The sequence below is a fragment of the Podarcis vaucheri genome (genome assembly GCF_965113315.1).
Source record: "Podarcis vaucheri genome assembly, chromosome: 4".
In the NCBI taxonomy this organism is placed as follows: Eukaryota; Metazoa; Chordata; class Lepidosauria; order Squamata; family Lacertidae; genus Podarcis; species Podarcis vaucheri.
Window position 1 is genome coordinate 89325973 of NC_138762.1, and position 16500 is coordinate 89342472.

The 16500-nt window shown below is 40.5% G+C and overlaps 1 protein-coding gene across 4 annotated transcripts in view; it reads left to right on the forward strand.

Moving 5' to 3' along the window:
* Positions 1-15445, forward strand: part of NDFIP2 (Nedd4 family interacting protein 2) — a 53865-nt gene extending 38420 nt beyond the window's left edge. For all 4 annotated transcript variants that reach the window (XM_082218848.1, XM_082218850.1, XM_082218849.1 and 1 more), the window contains 5 exons: positions 2586-2673; positions 6197-6321; positions 8703-8769; positions 10188-10293; positions 13166-15445. In XM_082218848.1, coding sequence (XP_082074974.1) covers positions 2586-2673; positions 6197-6321; positions 8703-8769; positions 10188-10291 — 384 coding nt within the window. In that variant the 3' untranslated portion in view covers positions 10292-10293; positions 13166-15445. The remainder of the gene's footprint in view (positions 1-2585; positions 2674-6196; positions 6322-8702; positions 8770-10187; positions 10294-13165) is intronic.
* The last annotated feature ends 1055 nt before the right edge of the window (positions 15446-16500 follow it).

Consider the following 16500-nt stretch of genomic DNA (forward strand, 5'->3'; position numbering starts at 1 on the left):
TTTGATTTAGAATATTCATTACACACTTGCGGATGAACTATTGTCTTACATTGGACAATTACATGAGCACATGTTGAATATCTCAATAGTGTAGCTAGAATCAATGAGATTTAAGTTCATATTATTTAGTGGGAATTTAGAGAGAGTCCCTAACTATGAAAATGTATGTGAACAGTTGAGGGTCGAAATCAGAAAACATTTAGATAGGTCTGTCTATGTTTATACCGGGGCTGCTGCAGCATTTTAAATAATGCTCAATAATGTTCTATATGCATCTTCAAAATAAAATATATCCAGGAATGCAGTAGAATTATGGGTTCTCCAGCTTCTTTAATGACAAAGTTAACAAAAATAATCTTCAATCTTCAAAGTGCCACTAAGACAACAGGAAAACAATGACAAGAATCCCTGGAAGTTGCTGAAGTGTCTTAGCTGTAGTTCTAACTTCTGTCCATTTTGATCTAACGCTAAAATACTAACTGGATACCTTCTGACCACCTACTTTATTTACTGAGGAGTGGAAGCCAGAAGTTAAGACTTGAAGCCCAAGGCTCAGTAACCATAGGGAGCAAGTTAAACATTGGGCTTTGGTGGAGTTTCATTGCGTCTGTCTCTACAGCAGAAATAATTTTCCCGGAACTGATTTCCTTTTCAATACAGAAGTTGGGGAACCAACTTAGACCTTTCTGCAGTCCCTCAGTAAACTATGGCTCCTCGTTGAGACACATAAACTCAACAGAATCTAAAATCTTAATTATTGTAGCAAGACTTAGGTAATAAAGACACACACCTGAACTTTTCTCTTGAGTTAACTAGAAAGCACACAGGTGTTTCACACTTTAGGGTGTTGTGTTAAATATCCATACATAAACTGGTGGCCCGTTGACATTTTAGTGTTCCCCATAAATGTACATTTTGGGGGAGCGGCCAGTCACTGCTGCCTCCTGTGTGTGTGCATTTTTAACCGGTGTCTTTGTCGTACATGTTAACACTGCACCCCAACAACTTGAAATGTGAAGGGGCTCTCTGACTTAAGCGGCTAAGTAATTTTAGAGCGCAACTTTTTCGTAAAATTATGTGGTTCCATGAGGCCGCCACCCTTTGCTGCTTGTTTTGGTTGACTCTTGAGGGAGACAAAGGAACAACCAGGAAGGAATGTGGGCCTAACCCATTAGCTTGGGAAAGAGATGAAGTGCTGAGGAATGGTGAGAATATAGAAGCCATTCATGGGCCTATACCAGGCTTCCTCAACCTTGGATATCCTGATGTTTTTGGGCTACAACTCCCATGATCCCTAACTAGCAGGACCAGTGGTCAGGGATGATGGGAATATCTCAAAATATCTGGAGGGCCGAGGTTGAGGAAGCCTGGCCTATACTTTGGTAAGAGGGAGACTTGGTTGGTGAGCAGTTCCCAGGTCTGTATGGGGCCGCACTCCTTCTGACGGACCAGATGTGTCATTTGGGGGCGGGGCGTGCTCTGTGATCCATCTTTGCCGAGGGAGATCTGGGTAACATCGATGGCAAGGCATGCCTATTATTGGCTTAATTTGGTTCACCGACTGTGACTTTTCCTCAGCAAGGATAGGTAGCCGCCTGATGTATGTGTGTTGGTAATCTCAAATTGGACTACCTTAATGTGCCTTTCAAGAGACAGCTCCACAAGCCATAGCCAGTGCAGAACACCACACCGCAACCAGGTTGTTGAGTTGAGTACATGGCTGCAGACATATTATGGAGAGAACTACACTGGTTGCCAATTAGCTGCCAGGTCATTTTCAAGGTCTTATTCCAGTTGGACAGGGCTTCTGTACGTTATTTACCTAAAGGACTGCCTTCCTCTGTAAAGTCCTGTACTCATACCCCACCCCACAGCAAGGAGAGAATCCATGGGGCATGTAGACGCTGCTGAACTCCAATTGTCATCAAACCGTGCCAGCGTGGTTTGGCCAGGGATGGTGGAATTCGTAGTCAGGCAACATATGGAAGGCTGCATGTTTCCCATTTGAGCATTAAGCGGAAAATCAGAATTTTCTGCTCTTGCTCCTGTGTTCTGCATCCTGCATCCCTCCACTGCCCCTGAAGTCTCCTCTATCAGTTGCTTCGAGCATCTGACAAAGACAGAACTTTTTGTCCCAAGTTTTCCCAGACCCATAAGATTCGACCCTGCCATTACTGTATTTGTTTTTATGATACTGTTTTTCTGTTTGTCCTTAGAAATCTTAGAATATGAAGCAATTTAGAAACACTTCAGTAAATAGGTTTAGCTTGGCTTCAGTACAATATTAAAATAAATGATACTGAACTAGGGATTTTTTCTTAGTTATTTTTCTAATTATTGCATTTCATGTTTTTAAATATTTCAGTTTTTATTTTGTAAGTCACAGAATTTTACTGATGTGTGGCCATGTACACTTAATAAATAAAAATAACTTATTATGAACAAGCAATCTAAGCAACTGAAGTGTACTTATGTAGTCACCTTGGTTTTTTACCTAGATACCTACTCCCACTTAAATTAGTAGTTTGAAAAGTATTAATTTAATTCCATGCAATGTGTGTTTATTAATCATCATCATCTTAAAGGAAGAAGAGTATCCCCCAAGGGACGATTTCAGTGACGCAGACCAGCTTCGCGTGGGCAATGATGGCATCTTCATGTTGGCTTTTTTCAGTAAGTAGCACATCTTTGTGTCCTCGTAAGCAGCAGTTGTTTGAGGCGTGGGTGGGGAACACCCTTCAGTCCAAGGGCCCCTTCTCATTGCAAAAACTTTCTGACAGCTGCATATCAGTGATGGGAGTGGCCAGACACCCATCACTGTCCATCCTCCATTCAGACATGCAGAAGGTTTCACCAGAGTTCAAGGACACATTCCAGCCAGGTAAAATCGACAGAGGAGGAAGTAGAGGGAAGGGGGAGCACAGAGCCTGGGTTGAGTCCTGGGGACACACTCAGACCCTGAGCCAGAGGTTCTTCCTCCATGGTAAATGCAGCAGGATTCTTGATGTCACTCAGTTGGTAGAGCATGAGACTCTTAATCTCAGGATCATGGGTTCGAGCCTCATGTTAGGCAAAAAGATTCTTGCGTTGCAGGGGTTTGGACTAGATGACCCTTGTGGTCTCTTCCAGCTCTACAGTTGTATGCTTCTAAGAATCCTCTCTTCCCAGTCACACAAGATGCAGCATTTACTAATGGAGAATAGAGAACTATATTAAAGTCTTGTTCATACTTTAGCTCTCTTCTCTTCCACACATTATGCAGTGGCCATGTACGCCACAAGGAGCCACAGCCAGCCTTGATCCTCACGTTTTACAATTTTAGGCATATGTGTCAAATTGCAAAGCATGTTAGAATCTTGAGAGAAAGATCTGTGTTGTTAAGAGTTGCCATTGACATGCCGTTTGAGCAAATTTAACTCCATGAGCAGCCAATGATATATTTGCACTTGACTTCCGAGGCTGGATAAGCGGAGGCAAAGTGTAGGTTGATTATCTGTACTCTCAAATATCAGTTTTTACTGACATCAATAACATAGGCTGGGCTCTTGATATGTGGAGTAGGATGAATAATCTTTCTCACCCAGCTCCTATCCTCCTCCCCAGTAGACCAGTGTTATGATAAAAGCACCTGGTTCTGAATTTACAGTAATTGAAGCATTGTAATTTGAATCCAGTGGTTCCATAGTGTGTCACACACACTGAACATTGCTCCTTATTTTGAAGTTAAATTAATTTCCGTCCTTGCTGTGGATCATGATACGTGACTGCCATCCTGTGACAATTCTCTGTATTGCAGCTGCTGTCATTCATGACTTAAATGCAACAAGTGTTTAATGTTTTGCAACTATTCATGTCAATACTTGAAATTACCTGCCATAACTCAGGTCTTTAGCATAGAGATTCTGTGTTTGTATTTTAATTGAATACTACAGATTTGTTATACAAGCATATCTTTGGGTGCTGTTTGCAAAGTAAAAAAAAAGCACATTAGAGCAGAGCTTTCCAAACTGTGTGTCACGACACGTTAGTTTGTCAGCTGCAGTCCATGTGTCACACGAAAGCCTCTGGTTTGCTAGTAAAACTGAATTACTGTGTTGCAAAAAGATGCATGCTTAAAAACATGAAATGTTTGGAAAGCTCAGCATTAGGATAATGGGGCAGGGGCTTTTTTCAATTCATGTCAGCCAGGTCAGCACTGCCCAAGCACAGCAGATGAGCCACGTATGATAATACCAAATGGTTTCGCTGCCCCTAATTTTCACAGGCAGCAAAATCAGGAGATTTATCAAGCTCTGGGTAGTCACCATATATGGCCTTTAGGCTATGTTCAGTTCGGTGGGTTGCAAGTTGTGCAATCTAGATGTAAACAAGGAACTGGTGGAAGAGTAAAATTACATTTTGACAGCGCTGATTAATGTTTCTGGGAAACTGGAGCAGCTTCTCGAATAGCTGAGTACTCTAATGAAAATAAGAGCTCCACATGATGGAACTTGCCACTTGTAAATGGAAATGTGAGTTTGTGCACCTCTTTAGCACAAGGCATAAGACGTGATGCTCCTTTAAATATTTAGCACACCACTGTGGAGGCTGCTTTTCCTGTCTAGCAGTATTGAGCAATGGGGTGGGGAATACAAAACCTCCCTGCAATTTCTGGACCTCTAGAAAGAAAAGGACCATTAAATCTGTTAATCTTTGGATAGTGGGTTGTGTTTATCCCCAGCAGTTGAAGCCCCTCACTTTTAACAGAAATTTCCAGAGACGCATGCAATGTAAAACCTTAAAAACAATGAAAGGGTAAAATATATTCAATGAAAAATACAGATGGAGCAGCCAGCAGCCAGCTAAAAATAGAGTTGAAATTGGTGACCTAAAAAGCCTGTTAAGTGTTTCACCCTATGCTGAAAAGATAAACTTGGTATCTGGAAAATCTTTGGGAAGATAATTCTAAAGTCAGGATGATGTTATAGAGAAGGTCCAATTGCTAATTGCTATCATCCTAACATCCTGGAGGAGGGTCTCTAAGGCAGATCTTAATACACGTTAAAGATCAATACGGATAGTTTGAATTATTCCTGGAAATGAACAGGGAGCTATTTTAGCCATTTTAAAGTGGGTGTAATGTTTTGTTCAACCAGACCCAGCTAGTTTGAAATATGGCTAGATTGCCAACTACATTTTCTGAGAGTTTTTAAAGGCACCACAGTACACTATAATCAACGGGAATGTTAATAGATCATGGATAAATTATCGCCAGGGTATCTTTGTTCAGAAGGGGCTAGAGCTGATGCATTGCCAAAGCCGGTGAAAGCTGCTTTGTGCTGTGGAAGCTACTCAGGGATCCAAAGACAAGGAGAATGCAATCCCATCAAGAACAGGTTGAACTTCTCCTAGAGCAGACAACCCAACTCCTAACACCACCTCCATCTTGTCTGGACTGGATTTCAGGTTTCTGGCCCTCTTGCATCACTTACCAGATCCAGGTATCCGTTTAGCATCCCTACAATTTCACCTGTCTTGCAGGACAAGTGAAAGTGCACCTGGATGTTATCTGCGTGTTGATGACATCTTGCTCCAAATCTCTGGATGACCTCCCTGGGTATTAAAACAATGAGTGCTTCTTTTAAAGCCATCTTTCATGGGGAAACTTTGTTGTGTTAGAAGTGAGGAAGTCCATATGTCCATAATACACTTTTTTGACTCAAGCTTTTTGCTATTTATTGGGAGATCCTCAGAGTTGCTCACTCTAGACATTTGTCAGGAGTGTCTGTGAAGCCTTAGAACAGGGGTCAGCAAACTTTTTCAGCAGGGGAGTCGGTCCACTGTCCCTCAGACCTTGTGGGGGGCTGGACTATATTTTGAAGGGGGAAAAAGAACAAATTCCTATGCCCCACAAATAACCCAGAGATGCGTTTTAAATAAAAGGACACATTCTACTCATGTAAAAAACATGCTGATTCCCAGACTGTTCACCCATGTCTTAGAACTTTGATTTGGTTCATCCCAGTTCACCCTAAGTATTACAAGCTAATCCTTTGCTTCTCTGTTCTTAGCGGTTTCTTTTTTATTGTTTGCTTTTACCTTTTAAACAGTCTTAAATAAGTATCTTGATAAAGTCAATTTACATAGACACACACACATATGAATTCAACTAAAAGAAATGCATTTAAGTTTTAACGAGGCGTACGTTTCATTTTAGTGGCCTTCATTTTCAACTGGATTGGTTTTTGCTTATCGTTCTGTATAACGAACACCATAGCAGGAAGATATGGTGCCATCTGTGGATTTGGGCTGTCTCTGATCAAATGGATTCTCATTGTTCGAGTAAGTCTCTTCCAATTACAGATTTTAAAATGAATTTTAAAAGTACTTTTTTTTGTTTAAAATGAATATTGGCAGATAATTATGTCCCCTTTATCAAGAATCTACTTAAAGGACCAAGAATTTGTTGTAGTTTAACGCAACAAAATTTGAGTTATGTGGAGTTTTTTTGTAACATGGGAACTTTTGCCTTTATAATTGTTTTGTTTCATTGGTTATCTTTTAATGCTTTAATTTTATTGAACTGTGATGTTGATATTTCTGCAGATGATTCAATTTAGGCAAGAGGAACAACATGTCTATCAAGTAACTTGGTAGTTTGTGTATTCCATTCTACCTAGTCATTATTATAAGACTATTCACATTTAAGAATTGGTGTCTGAGTTTGCTTCCCCCCTCCTCCCTTCAGATCCCTTTTTCATTTTGGGCCATGCATTTTGGATTTTTTGGCCTGAAGTCTAGTAGTGTCCTCTTTTAATTGATTGTATTTAAGCTGTTGTGGGACAGGGTACAGAAGCTCCCAATAAATGATACAGCATGGTACCTTTTTGCCCCAAACCATTAAAAGCTTTTCTAAGTGCTATTAATGTTAAAATTTGGGCCCAGGTTAGGCGTGAGGGTCTAGGCACGCCTAGGGCACATGGGCACCAGCAGCTACTTAAGGATGCCACAGATTCCCTGCTCCTGCCACATTTTTGAGAGGGTTTCAAAGGTGAGACAAGAAGGTCACATCCAAAGGAAAGCAGTGGGAGCAAAGGCAGTCTGTTGCAGTTAACACAGCAGCAGAGACCCCCTTAAAATTGCTCAGGCATGGGAATTTTAATAGATGTCAGATACTTGACCCGTTCTGTCTACAGCTATTACAAACCTTCCTTGCTGGCCTGTTTGGGTTTCCTGTAGCTCCCCTCTTTTTGCCCACAGCCTGGGGAAATCTCGGACTTACAGCAGGCTTAAGCCCTTTCCAATGTGTGTCATCTGCTGCACTGCAGTTGCATCACGATGCTAAATCTAGGTGATATAAATAGGTGGGACCACACAGAAACAGAGGCAAGTGTACTGCTTGGTTGCAGTTGGCAGGAACAGGTTGTTCATGGCCCTATGAAACACTCATAGTTGGCCAAGCTATAATAATGTGGCCATCTCTTACTAAAGTTTAGTGAATGTGTTGTAATACTGTGGGAAGCTTTTCTGCATTTGATGAAGGCATATTGTTAGACCTTTTTGGAAGTATTTTTGTTTTTACTGTGTTTTCTTTTTTGCAAATGCCATAAATACACTAACAAGCTTTAAGTAATGGAAATGCTCCATTATCCAGTTTGAATGATTATGTGCAAACTGGCCTTATTTTTCTGCTATGTAATCATTTATAAGAGCATTTGGCCCTGCCTTGTTTCTTTAAATGTTTGACTTAACATACTGCACCAGCCAATTAGCCAATTATTTACTGACACGAAATAACCTAGAGTTGATTGGCAAGTTGGGACAATTGTAGCAACAGAGAAGGAAGTGATTGAACAGCCCCTGCTTGACTAAATTGTTTCTTACCACCCTCTAAAAGTTGCAGTGGACGTTCTGCGTTACTTTGAGTTTCAGGCTTTAACTGTGCTGAGTTCTTGGAGACATTTGAGTCAACCCTTTTTATCAGTGAAGCATACAGTCTGCAGTCTGCTGAAGGCCAGATACCTGTCTCCAAAACCATCGTGCCCTACCCTCCAGCTGCCTGTTCAGATTCCCACATCACAGAGAAGACAAAACTGTCTACCGTGCTCGCTAACAGGAACGATTGAATTGGCCCTTCAAGGTTCATTTAGCTGCGTTCAGCTCACTGCTGGGAACTGAATGCAGGAGAATCTAGTTTGAAAATGAAAAGAGTTTAATGAATCAGGGGTCTTTATGGAACTGGTATTCTTGGCAGCGATTATCAGTAGGGGGTGTACAGAAGGTCAAAAGCTCTCCTTTTGTGGGGTCAGCCAAACATCCCCATCTGATAAGATTAAACTAATGTGACTTTTGGTGTTAATATCGAAAGCAGCAGGCTCCTGTAATGTGTTTGAGATGGCAGACACGGGGGGGGAGAGACGGATTTACAAACGCAACCATTATTATGGTGACTGTCTGATTCTAATGAGCAATGGTTAATAAACCATTTTTTCACAGGTTGGTTGAGACTTCTTTGCTTGCAAGAAAGTAAAAGAAATAACTCCTCTTTTATTCTAAAGCTGCACAGAGTATATTTGTCTTCCCAAATGCACCAATTGTGATTTTTTATTTATTTGTTGTGTATGTTCTGTAATGTCTTAGATATGTATTTTCAGTAATCCTGATATGTTACAAGCATGATATGAAATGTAGCTAACATGTTGGGGGCTTTTCTCCCCTTCCAGTTCTCAGATTACTTTACTGGTTATTTCAATGGACAATACTGGCTTTGGTGGATATTTCTTGTACTTGGTAAGTCCCAATCAAAAACTTTACTTTTTGAATTTCCAAATAACTTGATAACTGAGTAGAACAATCCTAAGTGGGTTTAAGAAAGATTGGCAGTAAATTTGCACATGTATGCTCATTGAAATCAAGGGCTTACTGTAGCAGTGGTAGAACTTATCACAGATCAAGCACATTAGATAGAATTTCCATATTGCCTCTTCACAGACAAAGTAATTTTCACAAGAGGCGGTATCCTCAACGTTCTGTTTGAAAACCTGTTTTATATTTTTCATCCTCTGTGGGTTTCATTGATACTCTTTGTTTTACTACCACTCCTTTTTAAAAGTCAGAAAAATAGAAGTCTGTTAGAGACAGAGGGTAGATTTTTCTGAATTATTTTTTACGTTTTCTAAATCTGAATAAGATGAAGCTTATTTCCGAATTGATCTCATTATGTTTAAAACACAGCATCATAACTGAACTAAGACTATTCAAGTATATAAGGTCAAAGTTTACGTATAAGCTTTCCTTTTAAGATAACTAGTTTTTATAATTATTTTCTTGGACTATATGAATGGTTTTGAATGCGAGTGTGCCTGTCACTTTGTATTCAATCCATGGAGGTATCCTTTTTGCCTTAGAAATGCACTGTGCATTAATCATTATTCACTCAGGCAAGGGGAAGGGCTTTATGCTGCTGAACACAGTGCTTCTGTTCCCTCAATTTTCTTTTGAAAAGCTGTCTGCCGAGCTTCAGGCTTCTGGGGCAGCTGCAGGGAAGGTTGCTGGGGAAAAGAAGGCTTTTAAAAGTGTATTTGAGCATCTATTGTACGTCCGAAGCTTGGCTCACTTGCTTGGGTCGGCTGGTGATCTTGCCTTGTGGTGTAACTATCACCCCAACTATTTACAGCTTATTCCTAACACTTTATTTTAAAATTCCGTGCCAACTTTCTTGAAACGGCCCATAAACAATAAAATATAAGAACTAAATGTAAACAGTCACAATTTATAGATGCACCACTGATGCAAATAAATGCCCATATAGCCCATACATACCGTGGCAGAAAAAGCCAGAGTAAAACTCAAGTCTAATTAAAATTAAGGCCGTTGATTGATTCAGTAATTTATCACCAAAATCTTAATATAGGTTCCTTTTGGAGATACTGTGATTGATTGCATAGGAAAGTTAAGCTTTCATCCTACTCGCCGAATATTTTTAGCTTCTCTGTACAGTGCCCGACTTCCTACTTAGAAAGCCTGTTTAGGAAAGCACCCTTTCCTTGAACTTGCCAAGGTATGTTGATGTGACTGTGACTCTATAAAAGTTCCTTGGCATACGTACTCAAAGTGTAAAATGGCAAATCGTTGTAAGCTTGCTTCCTTTCAATTAGCATGAGAATGCATCTTTTAATCAATGTTTCACATTGCACCTCTGCTTTCAGGCCTCCTCCTATTTTTCCGAGGTTTTGTTAATTACCTGAAAGTCAGAAACATGTCTGAAAGTATGGCAGCTGCTCATAGAACAAGATTTTTCTTCTTGTACTAGAGGTAAGCACCGTAGCTCCTTTCGTAGGTAAGTACTTGGCACAGAAAATGCCTTCAGCCAAATTGCTTTCTCAGTTTTGCACACTTGGGCATGCATGCACAAATGTTTTTCAAGCCTTTTTCTGCAATGTCAGGGTTGAGTTTCCCCCATTCTTTTTTTTTTTTTTTTTAAAAAACAGCAAGTCCCATGCATTCCTCTGACGGAAAAGCAAGCTGTTAATATCTGATTTCCCCAACTTTATTAAATGTTGTAGGCCTCTACATAAATGCCTGACTCTTCTGTAGTGAGGATAAATCAACTCCCTAAACACCTTTTTAACATTTGGCAGGCATAACTATTATGTCTTCAAAGTCCATGAGCATTTAAACTTCAACCCACATTCTATAGAAAAGAGATATACCAGGCCTTGACTGATGGTAGTATGGTCCCATTGAACATTGCCCATGATATTTGCATTCACTTTTCAGTTTCCAGATCACTTATCATAAGGCTTTTGCAAGGATTGCTGACAAAATGCAAGTTAGACCGGCATTATTATCCCATGTTTCAGTTTGGGAGCGTGTGTCATGCTGGCTGAGAAAATAGCAAGGTGCATAAAAGCAGCTCTCAAGTTCATTGCCAAAGTGCGATTTGAATGAGAGGTTTCCCTTTGCAACACTTGTGGTCCTAGTATAATATTCATATCACAGTCCTGACTCTTTCCAAACATGCTCATCTCCCTGGACAAGGAAGAGGATGTTTAAACTGCACCGTCAGTGTGCAGTGGTGCCTTACAGAATTATGCCAGCAATGTAGATGGGTTCCTGTTTCCCAAGGAGCTTAAAATCTAAAAGGGAGAGTGGGGAGGGGGGGACAACAGAAGAGGGAAGAATGTGGGCAAATGCTGTTGCAAACACTTGAAGTTTGGATGAGGATTAAGAGGATAAACAAAAAGCCATGTGGAAAAGGTAGGTTGTAAGGAGTGATTTGAAGGAAGAGAGAGGTGGCATGCACAACGTTCACTTTCCGGAAGGCTCTTTCATGGGGGGGGGGGAGGAAAGGACAGAGTAGTTTAAATGCATAATAGTCTGATTTATTGATTCATCCGGGTTATTTCCTGAAGTTTGGGCCACAGCGGTAGTCATCCCTATATTCAAAAAGGGCCTTGCATGCAGTCTGGCTCGTTATAGACCAGTTAGTTTGCAACCTGTAATTAGCAAATTATATGCAAAGCGTCTTTACAATAAGCTAGTTGATTGTATAACCGATGAAGCTATTTTTGCCAAAGAGCAAGCAGGATTTAGATAAGGCGGATCCACTCTAGACCATTGCTTTGTACTAGCCCATTTTATAGATAAGTATGTTAAGAAACCAGGTGGTGTGCTATATGCAGATTTCATTGATCTGAAAGCTGCATTTGATTCAGTCTCTTGAGTAAGACTGTGGGATAAGCTGAACTCTTCCAAGTATAGATATTGTTGCTCTTTGTTAAATGTCTGTATAAAAACACAGTGCTGAAAGTGTGTTGCTCTACAAATGGGCAGCTCACAGGATCCGTACCAACCACAAAGGGAGTTAAGCAAGGTTGCATCCTAGCTCCCACACTATTTAGTTTATATATAAATGATATTGTCCAGAGTTTAACATCCCCAGAGCATCATGCCCCTAAACTGACCACAAAAGCTATCTATAGTATTATACGCAGATGCATGGAAGGGATAAAATGAAGAAAGGGCCCCCAAATATAGTGTGGTACAGATGTGTTTAAGGCAAAGATTATCTTCACACTTAAATAGTTATCAATGTTCAGTATTAATCTGTTATAATCTACTATACTATACTATAATCTAGTATTAATCTTTTATTACTCTTTGTATCAATGTCTGAATATAATTCAGGGGCTGAAGATAAAAATGTAGACCAACTAATTTAATATAGCTTCAGAACAATGTAAATGAGCGGTGTGCTTGTTTTCAAAATGTATAACTGACTGGAGCCCTTAAAGCATAGGTGAAAACAACATCATAGCATAAATTCTCAATAAAAACAGCTGAATGTCTGACCATTCTTGACATGGAATAGGTAAAGGGACCCCTGACCGTTAGGTCCAGTCGTGGCCGACTCTGGGGTTGCGGCGCTCATCTCGCTTTATTGGCCGAGGGAGCCGGTGTACAGCTTCTGGGTCGTGTGGCCAGCATGATTTAAGCCGCTGTTTACCTTCCCGCCAGAGTGGTACCTACTTATCTACTTGCACTTTGACGTGCTTTCGAACTTCTAGGTTGGCAGGAGCAGGGACCAAGCAATGGGAGCTCACCCATTTTAGGAATTCAAACTGCTGACCTTCTGATCAGCAAGCCCTAGGCTCTGTGGTTTAGACCACAGCGCCACCCGCATCCCTTGACATGGAATAGGTAGCAGTCTGTAAACTGTGTCTCCCAAGGGTGTCTCCTAAGATGTTTCCAAACAGAGAGCTTCCCATGGGCTTTAGAATGAATCTTGAGTTTTTCTGAAGGAAGGGAATTTCACAATCGTTGGCCACCACCCTAAGGTGGTGGCCAGTCACATTTCTGATGGTGGTTACACCTGAAGGAAAAGCCTTGCTTCCTGTTCTTAACACCTGGGAAGGAATGCAGGGGGGAAATGCTCACTCAGATACCATAGGGGGAAAGCATATGGGGTTCTAAAGATTAAAACACCTTTAACTTAGCCCAGAAACTAATTTGCCTCCACTGGAGTTCTTGTTGTAACGGTGAAAAATTCTCCATGTAATGAAATATCCCCAAGGGACTAGATTCACATACATATTTCAAAATGCAGTATTGTTAAATATGTTGTTTGATTATCTCGCTGATTTTTTTAGTTAACTAAAATACAGCTCTTTTCTTTTATTCCCAGACTGCATCGACCAGACATTCCTTTCTCATACCAATGTGAACTTCCAGCCAATCTGTAACCTTCCAAGCGAATAGGGAAAGACGACTACTAGAAGCAGGAGATAAATTTGAAGCAGGATCTTTTTGCCGCTTAGGGAATGACAGGGTGGTCTATGCTTAAGTGCCATTTCTGTTCATTCCACTAAATATTTATATTAAGCATTGCCTTTTGTCTTGCACATATGCATATGTGCTAATTTAACAAGAACTTTAAAAAGAATAAATTCCATGCATATGGTCTGCTAAGCAGTTGAATACAGCCAGACTTGACTAATTTGTGTTTTGTATCTGGAAGATTTAAAGTGGTAACTTGTTTTCACAGTATTATGTACTATCTACTTAACAGAAGTTTCATAAAGTACAAGTAATTTGTACTGAATGACTCACAGTAAGCCACTCAGACTCTGTTAGTATGTAAATTGCATTCATCCAATTATGCACATAAAAACTGCTCTATCACATGATATGTAGTTCTATAAACACACATTGAAAAGCTGTCGAGGGCTAACCAAGGTTTCCCTAGTGCACCTCTCTTACACTGGTGTGAATTTGGGTCCCCCCCATCCGTACATAGATGTGGGCCATAAAAGCAGTAGCCTTAATCACTGCCATTTTAAGCCCAATTTGAACACATTCTTAAAGTAAGCATATACAGTAAAAAAAATCTGCATGTGCTATAGTTTGTAAAGTCCCAATATTTGATCTGATAATTATATTACAGGAAAGTGTAACACCATCCCATGCTGTTCTAGTGATCTAGGAAACCGGAAGAGAGATTGGAGCAGTAGCCTCAGTTATCAGATCAGGAAGTAATGGGATTGCTCTCTCTCTTCCTATGTGGCCTCTCCATTATTTCTGCCTTAGCAGAGCAACACGGGATTGAGCCATGTTGGATCAGTGGCTGTGCTGTTCCCAAAACATTCCCACCAGCCCTTAAACTTCAAAAAGAAGTGTCCGGAATACAAACAATGGCAAAATGTTAGCAATATCACTTCTTCTCCAATGTCTTACCAGTTTGATGTGCATACGGGTCTTTGGGGCTGTGTAACTTTACGAGCATTAAGCCCTGCAAGAAAGCTTTTGGCAACAATCTGTACAGAGCCAAAAGAATTAAGACGTGCATCAGAACAATGATGTTTCCTTAAGGGCACAAATCTGATGGATTTTGAGTCCCGGTCCTGCAGGGGGGGAAATCTTACACTCGATTCACTGTCATGTTCATCATCTCATTGGAAAGGCTAGCGTAAGATAATTGCTAGTCTGATCCTGCACTTTTTTCTAGGTAGCTAGACCTCTACCCCACTCCTTTTTCTCACCCTACAATCATTGGCTCTAACTGGAGATCAGGGCTGTACACTCTCTGACTCTGACTGCACAACCTCCACTCCTCTAGGTGAGTTTGTCAAGGAGCCCTGCTCCATTCCAGGTGAAAGGAACAGACACACCACCAGTGGATGAACAACCTAGTCCTTTAAGCCGGAGTGTCAGTTTTCCTTGCTGTTGTGTTTTGTGGGAGTGTTTCCATAATCGCCGTTCCTTAACCCCAAAGGTTACTCGCCATGCTTTCACAGGAATGATGTTAAGTTTAGGTCAATTCCATTGGGCACATTTTCATTTTCCTTGCAAAAATAGAAGCAGTTCGCCATCAGTGGTATCCGCACCATAGTAATGATGGCCCTCCCATGCAAAGGAATATATCTAGGGCTTTTTATGGGGAGGCAAATGTTGAAGCCCATGCGTTTCTTCCCCAAACATCTCTGGGACTCTGCACTCTGGCATGACGGGAGACAAAATCTCCCAGATATCCACAAACAGCTCTCATCTCAGTTGCTGCCAATCACTAATCACTCTGCGTTTGGGGAGTGGTAGATGCACATTTATTCTTTTGTTTGTTTCTTAATTTGAACTCTTGCATTTTTAATACTAATGTGTAGAGGAATTATATGTCTCATTTAGTGCTGTATCCAATTTTGTATCTATTGTATGCATAAGGTTTATATTCTTTAATATTTCAGGATTAATAATAATTAAAAAAAAGGCCGAAGAGTTTGAAAGCAAAAGCCCACTACTGCTTTTCATGAAAACAAGATTCTCTTGGGAATTCCCATGTGTTTCTCTCTGAATTCATCAGTATTTTTTCTATGATTTTCTCTCCTCTCTATCTCTCTTATTTATCTTCCTTTTTTTGCATTATTTGTTCTCATAAGAGGCAGGTGAATAAAAGTTTTTGTTTTGGAATAAAGGCTCCTGGTTTTATGTTGCACGTTAGGAAACTCTGCTGCAGTTTCTATCAGGTCAAATGGTTTGTCTGGATTCTTTCTGCTTGGTTCCATTTTTAAAACTATAAATTTGTTACAGTGTTGTGGAGGATTTGTAAACGTGTGTGTGTGTGTTTGAGAGAGAGAGAGAGAGAGAGAGAACATGTGTGAGTGGTGTTTTTATCTAAGATCAAAGCTGCTGCTTACTCATAGCTGAGTAAAATTGTCTTTCATGAATATGGTCTTAACAGTGAGTCCGTAAGTGACTGTGGAGGCCAATTCTGGATCCACACTTCCTTCCACAGTGGGGACATAGGTTTCTGGGTAGTAGTTGAAGGTTTGCCAAACATGACTTCCTCTTGGCAAGTTTTTCCCTTTCATCCTGACACCATTGGTAAAGGCTGTTCTCCGATTGGAGCACTCGCAGGCCAGTGTTTCCCAATTGTCGGTGTTTATACTACATTTTTAAAGATTTGCCTTGAGAGAGTCTTTGAACCTCTTTTGTTGACCACCAGCATTACACTTTCCATTCTTGAGTTGGGAATAGAGTAGTTGCTTTGGAAGACGATAATCAGGCATCTGCACAACATGACCAGTCCAACGAAGTTGATGTTGCTTTGACACTGGTGATCTTTGCTTCTTCCAGTACAGTGGCATTAGTGATGTGTAAGTGATGTGTAAAATTTTTCTGAGACATTGTTGATGGAATCTTTTCGAGGAGCTGGAGATGCCATTTTTAAATGGTCCATATTTCATAAGCATACAGTAAAGTTAGTAGTACAATAGCTTTGTAAACAAGCATTTTGGTTTCCCTGCAAATGTCCCAGTCCTCAAACACTCAGATACTAGGGGCAAGGCACTAAGGGAGAGTCTCTTGGTTCCCCCATCCCAGTGGCAGTGTCCTGTTTTTAAATAACTGTGTGCACAGAGAAAGAAAGAGACTTGATATTTGCCCACAATGGAAAACATACAGGGATTTGAGATGAGTAGAAAAGTTATTTCCCATGGCTAGAAATAAATCATTTTAAGGTGACTTCCT